Source organism: Camelus dromedarius, chromosome 12 (genome assembly GCF_036321535.1).
Source record: "Camelus dromedarius isolate mCamDro1 chromosome 12, mCamDro1.pat, whole genome shotgun sequence".
Taxonomy (NCBI): domain Eukaryota; kingdom Metazoa; phylum Chordata; class Mammalia; order Artiodactyla; family Camelidae; genus Camelus; species Camelus dromedarius.
Genome location: NC_087447.1, coordinates 63,411,071 through 63,423,583, shown reverse-complemented (window position 1 = coordinate 63,423,583; position 12,513 = coordinate 63,411,071). Strand labels below are relative to the sequence as shown.

At 36.8% G+C, this 12,513-nt stretch overlaps 2 protein-coding genes and 8 non-coding genes across 28 annotated transcripts in view; 9 read left to right on the top strand and 1 right to left on the bottom strand.

Moving 5' to 3' along the window:
- The first annotated feature begins 96 nt into the window (after nt 1–96).
- Nucleotides 97–9,475, top strand: TAF1D (TATA-box binding protein associated factor, RNA polymerase I subunit D). Of its 5 annotated transcripts, none has more exons than XM_064492825.1 (14): nt 97–255; nt 2,019–2,146; nt 2,864–3,254; nt 3,450–3,625; nt 3,950–4,007; nt 4,123–4,608; nt 5,462–5,499; nt 6,510–6,553; nt 6,762–6,795; nt 7,617–7,672; nt 8,069–8,115; nt 8,518–8,579; nt 9,037–9,077; nt 9,327–9,475. In XM_064492825.1, exons 2-6 carry the CDS (start codon nt 2,088–2,090, stop codon nt 4,135–4,137), a joined length of 699 nt encoding a protein of 232 aa, XP_064348895.1. In that variant the 5' UTR covers nt 97–255; nt 2,019–2,087; the 3' UTR covers nt 4,138–4,608; nt 5,462–5,499; nt 6,510–6,553; nt 6,762–6,795; nt 7,617–7,672; nt 8,069–8,115; nt 8,518–8,579; nt 9,037–9,077; nt 9,327–9,475. The 5 variants fall into 5 exon arrangements, with proteins under 5 accessions (XP_064348895.1, XP_064348892.1, XP_064348893.1 ...); XM_064492822.1 differs by having other exon boundaries at nt 98–255; nt 4,431–4,608; XM_064492823.1 differs by lacking the exon at nt 6,510–6,553 and having other exon boundaries at nt 98–255; nt 4,431–4,608.
- On the top strand, nt 5,174–5,300 carry LOC116155509 (small nucleolar RNA SNORA40). The gene has a single exon (XR_004139400.1). It is a non-coding gene; the product is annotated as a small nucleolar RNA SNORA40 (small nucleolar RNA).
- LOC116155502 (small nucleolar RNA SNORA18) lies at nt 6,333–6,462 on the top strand. Its single transcript, XR_004139393.1, has one exon. It is a non-coding gene; the product is annotated as a small nucleolar RNA SNORA18 (small nucleolar RNA).
- LOC116155518 (small nucleolar RNA SNORD5) lies at nt 6,599–6,670 on the top strand. Its single transcript, XR_004139406.1, has one exon. It is a non-coding gene; the product is annotated as a small nucleolar RNA SNORD5 (small nucleolar RNA).
- Nucleotides 7,409–7,546, top strand: LOC116155565 (small nucleolar RNA SNORA8). The gene has a single exon (XR_004139449.1). It is a non-coding gene; the product is annotated as a small nucleolar RNA SNORA8 (small nucleolar RNA).
- LOC116155498 (small nucleolar RNA SNORA1) lies at nt 7,804–7,939 on the top strand. Its single transcript, XR_004139389.1, has one exon. It is a non-coding gene; the product is annotated as a small nucleolar RNA SNORA1 (small nucleolar RNA).
- Nucleotides 8,180–8,252, top strand: LOC116155564 (small nucleolar RNA Z40). The gene has a single exon (XR_004139448.1). It is a non-coding gene; the product is annotated as a small nucleolar RNA Z40 (small nucleolar RNA).
- On the top strand, nt 8,627–8,747 carry LOC116155501 (small nucleolar RNA SNORA32). The gene has a single exon (XR_004139392.1). It is a non-coding gene; the product is annotated as a small nucleolar RNA SNORA32 (small nucleolar RNA).
- On the top strand, nt 9,108–9,235 carry LOC116155566 (small nucleolar RNA SNORA25). Its single transcript, XR_004139450.1, has one exon. It is a non-coding gene; the product is annotated as a small nucleolar RNA SNORA25 (small nucleolar RNA).
- Nucleotides 9,403–12,513, bottom strand: part of CEP295 (centrosomal protein 295) — a 44,766-nt gene continuing 41,655 nt past the window's right edge. For 8 of the 15 annotated variants that reach the window (XM_031460564.2, XM_031460566.2, XM_031460573.2 and 5 more), the window contains 6 exons: nt 11,605–12,263; nt 10,888–11,025; nt 10,225–10,318; nt 9,956–10,120; nt 9,778–9,871; nt 9,403–9,697 (listed from right to left, as the gene is read on the bottom strand). In XM_031460564.2, the coding sequence (XP_031316424.1) occupies nt 9,433–9,697; nt 9,778–9,871; nt 9,956–10,120; nt 10,225–10,318; nt 10,888–11,025; nt 11,605–12,263 (1,415 nt within the window). In that variant the 3' untranslated portion in view covers nt 9,403–9,432. Of the gene's footprint in view, nt 9,698–9,777; nt 9,872–9,955; nt 10,121–10,224; nt 10,319–10,396; nt 10,490–10,887; nt 11,026–11,604; nt 12,264–12,513 lie in introns of those variants that run through there. The other 7 variants (XM_031460568.2, XM_031460570.2, XM_031460567.2 and 4 more) reach the window with 6 other exon arrangements.

The following is a 12,513-nucleotide window of genomic DNA, read 5'->3' as shown; positions in this document are numbered from 1 at the left end:
ACCTCCCATCTCTCACTTTCTTCCCGTAGTCAAAGTGTTATCGCGAGATTTCGGCCTCACTATTAGACGGCGCGCGTGACCCGCCCGGTCTTTCCCTCCGCGCTGTTGTAGAGGTCGGTTGTTGGCGTGTGGAGTGCTGCGGTGCCGGGGTTGCTGAATGCGGACTTCCGCGGCCGGAGTTGTGGGCATTGGACACGCAGCTGAGCCCCGTGCAGAGCCCGCGCTGCTTGTGCACGCCGTCTGCCGTCTGGACGGGTAGGAAAGAGGACGTGGCCGTCCCGGCCTTGTGGGCGAGGGAGGGGTTGCTCGTCTAGCTTTTTCCGGGAACCCTGCGTGGCTGGGCGGGATCCCGGGAGCCGCAGAAGTCGGGCCCAGAGGGCGGAGGGCTCGCGGTGGTTGTGGGCCTCGGGCCTAGTGGCTGGACTGCAGCCCGCACGTAAGCGGGGATAGCCTGGGCGTGGCCGGTTGTCTGGGGTGTCGGTGTTCAAACGTATTATAGAAAAGTACACGTTTTCTGAATTAGAGGATAAGTGCGAGGTAAGCGTAACTGACGCCATTTCCCTTGCGCGAAGTTAGGTGCTTCCGGGAGACGGTCGGCCAGGGTCACACAAAGTAGGGGTGAAGGGGTATTGTCAGCGCCGGTAAACTGCACTGTCTCGCCACATGGCCCCTCTGCGCAGAATCTCGGAAGCTGCATTGTAGTAGGAATGCTTTCTAGTTTCCCCCAAAGATTTTTGAGTTAACACCGCTTAAGTTTGATAATGTGCAGATAACGTTTTTTTAAAATGCAGTCTCAAATATACCCTCAGTGCTATTGGATCTAGTTTTTGTTGAATTTCTATTTGGGGCACTTGTTTCCTAACTTATTTTTTATACTCTGAATTTTTACTGCCTTCCTTTTTGTTTTGTTTACAGCGGGGAGGTGATTAGGTTTATTTATTTGGTTTTTCAGTGGAGGTACTGGGGATTGAACCCAGGACCTCATGCATGCTAAGCATGCGCTCTACCACCCGAGCTATACCCTCTTCCCTCTTAGATTCCGAATTTTAGAAAACTACAATAAACTATACACCGTGAAATTACCACGAGTCCATTGGACATTTTGCGAATCTAAGATCTGTGTGACCTTACTGATTTCTGTAATTTGAAAGATACTGCTATTGTGGAATTTCTTTTTTTCTCATTTGTCATTACCAAAAATGCTAAACACTAAGAACAGTACCAAAAAATGGAAGAACGGTGGCATCCCCTGTAAGAGATGCACTAGTAAAGCAAGACGTCTTTTATTTATTGTTTAGCCCAAACTGTTGTAAAGTCTTCCAAGGAGTGTTTTTTTTTTTTTTACAAAAGGAGACAAAGGGGGCACTGCTGTAGTCTGTAAGTCTATCATTGAAAACCTTGAATTCGGCGCTTTTAAATTAATACCCATACTAGTAAGTAAGTAATTTGCAAAGAGGTTTCACAGTGGTTCTGAAAGCTAGTGCGAATGGGAAGAGGCTGTAAATGAAAATCCCAGGCCAGGAGGTTTGAATTGAGGTGGTGGATTGTAATGGTTAGTTTTCCTGATATATTGAGGCCACACTCTGCCTTCAGTCTTTGTATGCAAGTTTTTCCCTGTTCTTCCCATCTGCTGTTGAAAAATGGCTTTTTGGCCATTAATAGTACATTACTATATGGCTAAGGATAAAATTACATTTTTTTTATTGTTGTGGAAAGATGTTTGATACTTTTGTCGGAATTACAGTACTCTTCTGGAATCTTGTTCCATTGGTTAGATTGAGAAGGTGCAGCTAAAAGAACCCGTGAATAAAATCTCAAGATTTTAGAATTGATCTAAAGTGAACAGTTCCTATGTGAAAATATTAAAGGCCTTGTGTATGATTTTGCCTTAGTTTACATATACTGGCATAACTGTCATGACTACATCAGTAGTTGAATTATTCTGATCCTAGCTGTTTGTGTTGGCATGTATTTGTTCAGGAAAGCTATGTCATATTTACCCAATTTTATATTGTCAGAAATCTGTTCAAAGCAAAGGACAAGTGACAAATAAGACAAGAGAGGAGCTTGGAGAATACATATCAGGAATGGATTCTCTCAACTGTGTAACAGCATCAGAGTCAACTATGGAAATTGAGAATCAAAGGTAGGTGCATTTTTTTTTTTTGTATCAACAACCACCAAATTTTTGCTGGAAAAGAGACTAGATGATAATGTTTACTGTATTTGAATTACCAGGAAAAAATAAATCATTCTAGATAGTGGTGGTAAAGATAATTTTCTAGAATTAGAAAAGAAAAAGAAAACCTGGTTTGCACAGGCCTTCAAAGTTTTAATTACTTAAAAACAATGGGATGCATTCTTAACCCAGGGAAACAGGAGTATATTTCCTGGGCCAAATTTGTATCTTCCTGACTAAATCATTCTAATTTTATAACAAAATAGGTATCAGCAGAGAGTCTTGCTTTAAAATTAACTTGTCCTGATACTCCACAAGGATGCTGGCTTGTGTATATGATGGAGGTATCGTTACCTCTTCCATTGATCTCACTGGAAAATCAGATACAGCATTTCTAGTACATTCACATCAGATGTCAGTCCGCTGGGCTGTTCTTACTTAGGGGGCGCTCTAGCAGTCAACAAGGCTGCCTTTGTAGAACTTCTATAGAGGAAGATCAGTGCTGTGGCATCATGGGCCATTTGAGGTGGAGTGGTCAGAACTACGTGGTTGGCTAGTACTGAGCCCATTATCTTAAATTATCGCCAGCATGTTTTCCTGCTTTGATTTGTAAAAGACAAGTATATTACTGGTAATAAACATTCAGTAATAAAAGGATGCAATTAATCTTTCCTTTTTTTCTAGTGATAACTCTTCCTCTGGTAGCGGTAGCAGCATATTTAAAACTCAGTGTGTTCCCATTCCACCTAAACGGAGGCAAAGAAACGCTGTTAGAAAATTTGTTCGCTTACCTGAAAGTGTTCAGGCAAGAGATTCATCTAGTGACTCATCTATAGAACCAAGACCATTGACTTTAAAAGCTATTTTTGAAAGATTCAAACAAAAGAAAAAGAAACGTAAAAAGAGGAAATATAAGCCAAAAGGAAGATCAGCGGGAAGACCAAAAGGAAGGAGGAACACTAGAAGGTCACAAATAAGTGAGAAACAAATTAAAGACAAAAGACTTAGTTTCCCATTTTTAGAATCAGAAAATGGAAGAAAAGCATCACCTTGGAGAAAAATTTTAACCTTTGAGGTGAGTCGTTTTATATATGCTGATGCATATAGCTGAAGATGTCTGCCACGAGTTGTTGGTCACTTGTAGAATTCAGATATACCTGAACATGCGGTCTGGTAATACTCTCCTATACTGACCATATATACTGAGTCTTGGAAGATTTTTTTCATTTTCTAAGTCCATGTCTTAAAATATGGTGTTTTTGGTACATAGCAAGCAGTGGCAAGAGGATTTTTTAACTACCTTGAAAAACTGAAGTATGAATACCACCTCAAGGAATCCTTGAAACAGATGAATGTTGGTGAAGATTTAGAAAAAGAAGACCTTGATAGTCGTAGATACAAATACTTGGATGATGAGGGATCTCTCTCTCCTATCGAAGAGTCAGCGTAAGTTGAATCATGGGAATAACTTTGGACATAGGTTTTATAAAATTAAATGCTTTTAAATTGTAACATTAAAACACCGCTCCATATTACGCTATCAGTTTGTTTGAACTTTGATTTAGTAGTGATGTGAGGGCAGATGAAAAGGGCCATTCAGGTTATTCCACTTGAGCTGTGAGCTCAGCACATTGAGACATGGATTTTGGCGTGTTATACACGAATCATTTTTCTCCGTGATTGGTATTGCTATTCCAGCTGTGTCATGATAGAGGATACTAATTAGGTTATAGAAGATTTTGTCCAAGTGATATGTTTTTAATATTACAGAGCAGAAGATGAGATTGCAACAAATCTTCAACATGATGAATGTGATATTAAGTTGGTGGTAAGTGACATTTTTATCCCACTTATTTTGAGAGGGCAGCAGTGATAAAGGAAGAATTTTATCTTGTGTTACCGTCCGTATTTAATTTTTGAAAGGCTTAATGCTTTTGGTGCAGGAAATGCAAGAATAAAAATAAGAATTTTATGGATAATCGATGAGAACATGGACTTCAGTACTTTTGTAAGTTTTAATGTGTGCGTGCTACTGGGATATCAAGTGAGAAAATCAGAAGTTAGTTTGGATTTGTAACATAATCTATATGTAGTCTCCAGTTTAAGTAACCCAGAGTCCAGTTATGTGTAATCACTAAAGGAATTAAATTACTAAATCTAATTCTACTAAATGTAATTTAAATACTAAATGTACTTACTAAAGGAATGTAATTATTAAAGAAATAAAGTTTCAGTTACTGCTTTTATGCAGGAAGATAATTATTTCATAATGAGTTATGAATTACCAAAGAAGAAGAATGTATGTTTGGAACAAGAGGAAAATACTGAAGAAACTGCTTTGTCTAAAAAGAGAGCATCAAAATCCAAAAAGCACTAGACAGAAGACAGAATGGCCTGAAAAGGAGATAGGCATGTGAATGCCAGACAAGGTAAACAGAACAGAGAAAAAGCAACTTTTTATAGAAGGAAATGATAACAAATGTGAATGTATTTGCCAGCCTAATGATAAAAAAGAATGTAAGAAAACAGAACTTTTGAAGAAAATTTGTGATACGCCTAAAATAGTTAATTATTAGAAAAAATATTTTCAAACAGTGAAATTATATATGTAGAAAAAAACTGAGGCTGTTAACACCAGAATTCATCACTTGTTAAATAATAAACAAAGTCCTACTGCTTTTGCCTATGGTGGTTTATTTCTGGGTAAGAGAACTTAAAGGTGTTATTTGAGCATTGAATCATATACAGAAACTGTCATCCTGAAAAGAAAATCTTAGTTGCAATAATCACTAATGATTGACAACCCAACATCTACTTGGGGTACCTGAAGCCCCTCCCCCCATTTTTGTCTTATTAAGACAAATTTAGCATGAAATGCTTAGCACTGTCAGAAGAACTTAATTTCCCTTCCTACTACCTGTAATATTTCAGCTATCATTTTTATCATCACCGTGTGTTGCAGATTATGCTGCTTTGTGTACTGCATTTTACGGTAGCACTTGTGTTTGTTTTTGTTTTATTTGTGGACAAAGACTTGTAGACAGGTGCAAAAGTAAATCCTCTTTTGCAACCCAGAACTCATTGTTCAGTATGAGTTTTGATACAGACAAGACGGAACAGGATACCTAAAACAGACTCAAGTGATGGGTGTTGAACATAAAGATAGCTTCTGGGACTATAGAACTGGTAATTTAAAAGCATAAGATGAGAAATGATCAGTTACATTGATTTAGTACTCTGACTTTAATGTTCACATGAGACAAACATGGCTTCTTTTTTTAGGCTTTTATCTTGAAAAGTGTCTGGACTTTACAAAAAAGGTATGTTTTATGCTTTAGGTGAGTTTGGATCAGATTTGTTTAAATGTAGTATATTGTCATAATTTAAAACCTCCATAGATTGCATTATTGAAAGACATTTTTGCCCATTTTAAATTTATGATGTAATTTTAGAAAAGGATTCTCAGAATTCACATGTTTTATAGTGATACTGTGACAGCTTCACTTTGCTTGCAGGAAAGGGTCCCAGAACTATAATTTAGTCTATTAGAATCAGAATCTTGGATATTCCCACTTTAAACATACACATTTTTAATGAATGCATAATTAAAATGAGGTAGAAGTGTAATAGTGTAATGTTAGAAATGACTACACTGGAAACGATCTCAGAAATCTGATAAAATGTAAAAACACCCAGTTGGTTTTCATTGATTTTAAAGTGGTCAGAACATCAGCCAGATTAACATTTTTTGTTATTTTTATAATTGATATTAAATAACTAATGAGAAAATAGTTTATATGTTCTTAAATTCTGAGGCAAAATTTCAGTAAGTAAAAATTTTGCTATAATCTGGAAATTGCAAAACACATTGCAGTATTGAAGTTTGTAAAAATCAAGACAAATTTACATGTGGAACTGTTCTGTGGTTCACCTGTAACAGCTACTTGGTACTCTGCAGATTTTTATTAGTATATACTGTCTTTTCAAACATTGTTAAAATCCCTACCATGTGATTAATTCATGGATCATTTCTTTAAATTTCATCCTCCATGTTTTGGCTGTTACACAGTTTTGAATTCATCTAAGAAATTGGAGCAGATCACAGCTCTTGCAAATAATTCTTTTCCCGTGGACTTGTAAAGTATAAGCAGTGGTTGAGGTCTATCCCGATGGGGCTTTTTCCGTAGACCTACATCGTTGGAAACGCCTCATAGAGTAACTATGTGGTTTCCTTTACTCACAGAACTACATGTTAGATCTGTGGAAAGAACTACAAGACAGCTGCTAAATAAACTATGAAAAACCTAACAGTCAGACTTTTTTATCTTAGGTATTGGCAACGATCAGTACTGTTCTAAGGTGTGATAAGCTTAGGTAAGTTTAATTTGGTGACAGTGTAATCTCGGGGGTACCATCTCAGTTCAGATGATGAATTTAACTGTTCAACTGCTGAATGATACAGACATGAAATAAAACATAATTCTGACAGAGCTGAGTGTAGCTAAAAATAGATATTAAGTGTATATTTAGGTTTTTAACACTTAAGTTAACCTTAATCTTTTATTTGGTATTTTATCTGTAGGAGTAAATGATTTGAACTTAATGCATATTTAGAGGTAAGTGGAACATTTAATGTACTAAAAAAAAAGTAAAATTTCGGTACAGCATTCCATTATGGTTGTGACTAGTAGTTATATAGGTATAAAACAGAAGTATCAAAATTTTGGCCAAAAATGGTTGCTGTAATATCTGTCCTTAACAGAATTGGAAAAAAAAATTAAACTGCATGGGGTAGGGCTACCAAATGAAAATGCCATTTTTTTGCACCTTTTATTAAACTGACATGTAATGTCACAACATGTAAATATGACAAATATACATAATACGATATTTAAATATCATGACATGTAAATACGTATGCTTGGATATGTTACAATAGGGTGAATTTTTTTTTTTTAAGGAAAAAGCAATTTGAGCAACCATGATCTAGTGCGTTGTTTCAGTGACTTGATAGTTTCTTGTTTCCTATATAAGTTAGGGTAAAAATAACAGTGACTAGGTTTATAGTTTAAAATGGAGTTAATGTAGTTATCTCATTGGAATGGCAATTGTGAATAAAGATCAAATTATTTTACCTGTAATAAATTTTTAAAGATTTGTGAAAATAAGTTTTTCTCAGGTAGTAGCATTTCGCACTTGAAGTTGAGGGATTTACATTTCAGTCTTAGTTGCACTGCATGGTATCTGCATTCAGCAGTTTGTTCCTGCTGGGTGTTCAAAGAACAGTGCAATATAAATTCAGTATCTGGCATCGTTGGTTTTCTTGGCTTTGCGCATGTTAGACCTGGTATTTTTACTGATACAGTATTCCTTTAGTTTCTTACACTGTTGAGTTCGACATAATCTTTAGTAGGAACTAATACTTCTCTTTTTCTAGGGTGTCTGAAATTCAGAACCAAGCAGATCAATCTTCCCTGACCCCAGATACGTAATGTAAGGCTTTCTATTTCTGTTGCTTCTAGCTTATTTGCCTTATTGATAGCATGGTCAATAAAACAGCACAACTTCCATAAAGGCACAGCAGCCTTTTGCGGTGTATATATACACTTGAGAAAATTTTATAAAGCCTCATTCTAGATGAAAATGGGCACTGTTGTTCATGGTGTCCAGAAGTTGTTAATGTGGCTACATTGAGAACACAGGTTTTGCTTCCATCACAGTAATTTTATTGCAGTGGTGACAATGAGACCTGTAACATTTTTGTTTTTGCTAGGTTGAATAAAAACTGAATATAACAAGGCTTTTCAGTATTAGGAAATGATGGAATAATGTATTTTAGATCATTTGCCAATGCCAAAATAGCAATGTACTTCTATATTTAACTTCTAGAGTCCTGAAGTAAATTGCTTGAGAAAATTGGATCCCAAAGATTACAGGTAAGATTTTTATTCTCATATTTAATGAAAAAAAGAAGGCGATTTACTGTTTACCAGTGATGTACGATGTTATGATGATGGGCAAAATGTTCAACTGCTCTGAATGGACTGAATGAAAATAGCCTTTCTGAACATCCATTTTACATTAAGCTGTATTTTTTAAAACATGAAGCTGATTTGGACTTGTATGACCATCATTCAAAGTTTAGGTCTGAATGAAATTTAACCTAATTTGTTTCCAACCTTTAAATGAACTGGATTGAGAAGATACTCCAATTTGCAATTTTAAACCTGAATTGAATACATGCTAGTTGGGAGTTATGTTTCAGGATATTTTGGAAGCTAATCAGCCTCAGTTTGAAAAATTTAGTTCTGTACAACTTAAAAATTTGTTTGTCATAGGTGAGTTTTCTGAAGTGTGCTCATGTTCCACTGGAAATCAAAGCCCAACTAAAAGAATTACGGCAAGTAATTTGTTTCATCTTACCGTACCAAATGAGTCAGGGTATAATGGTCATTACCAAGGCTTTTAGAATGCAGTTTCTTATTTGCTGTGGACATGACCATAAAAAAATTTCCCACTAGGTTTTCTTTCTGCTACTTTGTTAGCGTTCAGCCGACTGGGAACATTTTATTAGCCCTCACTACTGGTATTTCCATTGTCTAGGTCAGCACTGTTCCAATATAAATTAACACAAGCCATGTAATTTTCTAACCACACCCATACATGACTAGTGGTTATTATATTGAACAGTGCATGCCTAGATAGATCCCTGCAGTTCTTAAACCCATTTAATCCTGGGTTTTTAGTTTTCTACAAGTTGCCTGGTTACTAAGGGAGGGGGGAGGCTGGCTTCAGAACTTTACATGAGCATCTCTGAAAACGGAACCTTACTTTTCATATTCTTGTTGGTTGTGTAGGGCTGACTGACAACTGTTGATTGACCAAAAATCATTGAAAGGTATGTACACATTAGAGGAAATAATTTTATAGGTCATTTCAAAGAGGGCTTATGGGACCAAAACCCAGGAGCTCTTAACGCTGTGACCAAAGATTGAGTTCTTCATTGGTTGTAATAGTCACTCAATAGTGCTATGTTTTCCTAATGGAGACACAAGATTTTAAGCAATATCCATGATTGGTGATGTTGGAAAGTAAAAACAAATGTAAATGCCTTCCACATTTAACCGGTGCCTACTCTCTTCTTCAGGGCTGCCTTGAAGATTATATGACTCAGACATTGGAGGAACTAAGGGTTGATGGGCAATGGAAAGAATCAGAACGTGTTAAATTCTTAAAAAGTTTATTGACTTAAATTATATTACACAATAAAAAAAATTTACACTTTTTGTAGAAAAAGTCAGTGTGTATTTTTGGCTCGAAGTTTCTCTAGTGTTCTCTGCGGAGGGAACAAAAAGATCAGTTACTGTTGTGATGTGTCTTAGACATGAAAAGTTGGGTGGGCTGGGGGTGCTGCTCACCTTATGAAATTCTTTGGCCCTTGCTCTGTTTTGGGCATATGCTTCTTGCTTTGCTTTCTCTTCCTTTTGCTGTTTCACTTCAGCTAACTGACGGTATAATCTAAGAAATTTATTATATTTATGACAAACACCTCAGACATGTGAATTCATATTTACTTTTGTGTCTATATACACACTTACCTTTGAGCCCTCTGGTGCATATGGGCTTGTGCAGTCTTTCTGTCTTCAGGAAGAGACACTCTAACTTTATTCACACCCTTCAGCTGAAATGAGCCTGAGCAGAGAACAGGTCACTTAATACAATGCTAGGTTCTCTCTGAAAACTGCTGGATGGGGGGGGGGCGCGCGGTAATCATACCTGTAGGTTTCTCTTTAATTATTTTGGCTTGAGAATTTTCAGAGACACGAATTTTATTCCTTATTTCTTTCTGTCTCTGGGAGGATCTCTCTATAAATGATTTTTTTCTTTTTACAAATGCTTCTTGTAAGGTCTCTGATGTAGCTGGAAAGTTCAGTAGGGTTTCTATTTTTAAAAAAATGAAGCTATAGCAGAGGGAATTTGAATAGGGAACTTCCCACTGGCCCCTGGGTTCACTAACCATTTCAGATGCTCAAAGCCATACATACCTGCAGACACAGCTGGCTTCTCCACAGGATGTTCTGATACAGCTGGATAATCTGAATTTTCTGTTTCTGATACAAGAGGCAGAAATTCACTCACCTAATTACAAGAAAGTCACAGAAGACTTTACCACTTCACTTCAGTGTACAGAGTTACAGCAGGGAATGTAAATCTTACCCATTCTGAACTCCCTTTTGGTGGACAAAGATGTGCACTGTCACAAATTATTCACTGCTTTGTGTTTGCTTGAACATGCAGCCAATCTCTTAGCTACAATTTGAAATCATTTTCTCTTTAGAACTAAAAAATGCAAAATAAAACTTCACTAGCTATAGCCCCTCTGCTGCCTCTCAAGTCTTAACTGGAATTAGTAGTGTCATAAGTATGTAATTATATTTTTATAATGTTAATTTCTGTTGTACAGCATGTTTCATAACATTCAATTTCATATTTTTTCATTATGGATTACTACAAGACATTGAATATAGTTTCTTGTGCTATTCAGTAGAGACTTTAATTTATCTATTTTATATTAGTTAATATTTGCAAATCTCGAACTCATCCCTTACCAAATCCCAATTCATCCCCTCCCACACCCGCCGTAACCATAAGATGATTTACTATGTCTGAGGAAGTATAATTATATTTATGAGAGCTATTAAATTTACCTGAAAACAGCTCTTTGCCTCATTTTCTCTCTCTCCTAGGGTTAAGTTTGCAAAATCTGTTTCAGCAATACTGATATCACTGGTGCTTATCAGTGTAAGATCTGGTTCTTCCATTATACCATGGCCAGATTCTGTCTCCTGTGCAGTAAAATTAAAAAGTCATATTCAAAAATAATATTCTTTAAGCATTCAGAATGTGAGAAAAAATACATTTAAGACCAATGTTGTGTTCCCTCTTCCCACCCAACCCACTTAGGAATACCTACTGCATGAATTACAAGTGCAAATGCTTACAGGGTGAGGCAGGAAACAGAAATGCAGGTTGACTGATGGGCTGAGTAGAACTGGAACACGTGTCCTATCTAAAGGGAGCAGCAGCCAAACGTAAGGGAAAAATCTTTACACTGAACAAGACTTTGCTTATCTGTGGAGGGACGAGGTAAAAGCCATTCAGGTAACTGGAGCTGAAACCAAGCAGATTAACCCAAGGCTCAAAGCGAAAGCACTGAAGCCACTTCTCTTCAGGAATGCTGAAGAAGGGAAATGTGAGTTGGGAAGAAAGTGCTATAAAATTCAACTTTATTTTTCTCACTTTATTGAACATTTCCCTTGATTGTGAGATTGACTGTCTCAGGAATATTAGCTTTGTTGCATCTGTTGAATTTTGTTCACAACAAGGTCTTTCTTGAAAATGTTAACAACACAGATTTCACTTACCCAGACTGGAATAGAGCTCTGTAATGAAAATGATCCAGAACTGACAAAGAGTTCTGACTGTGCTAGTTGAGATAGGTTTCCTGTGATTCTTGGAGCTTCTGCTTTAGTTGAATTCTCAGGACATCTTTCATTTGGAACAGTCAGTGAATATGGTGTCTGAATTGAAGTTCCTATCTCCACTGTTGTTGCACACAATTGAGAGTCAATTTCCTCTACTTGAGGATTTATATTTACAACTCCACAGGTTTTATTTTTATCATCTTCAGTGAATCCTTGACCTTGTAACACTGTGTCAACCCCTCTTTCTGACAGTTCTTCAAAGCCCAGTCTGTCTTTTCTGCCTTCCAGTTGGTCTTTTATTGAGCATTCACTGGAGGCTGAACCACATGGAGTGCTATGCTGTAGATTTAACTGATGAAATACATGAGCCTCACCAGATGAATTGAAGACTGAACTCTGCAAATTTCCTACAGAGAGCTGGAAATGAACACTTTTTTGTTTGTTTTGTGATTCTTCATTCTGTTCAGAGTAGTTCTGACTTTCCACGCCTTGGAAAGAGTCTCTGGCTTCAATGCTAAAAATACTTGGTAGATCAGCATGCTGGCTCCCTTCCTGTGAAGAAAATTCTGGCAGAAGCTCTTGAAAAGATTGTTCAGACCCTATAAAAAATCAGTTAATCATAATTATATGCTGTAAAACTTGGATACAAATACAGTCTGTTTGAGTAAACTGCAAATAATGTCAGGTTACTTGGAATTTTAGGAGTGAGCTGATGTACACACACATAAATAGAAAGCTAAAGGGTGGTCAGTGGTTTCAAATAATTCCACTGCTCACACCATGTATTTCCTCCTCTAGTGTTATTTAATTAAAAAAACAGCTATTAGACATGATGACTTTCCCCCATAA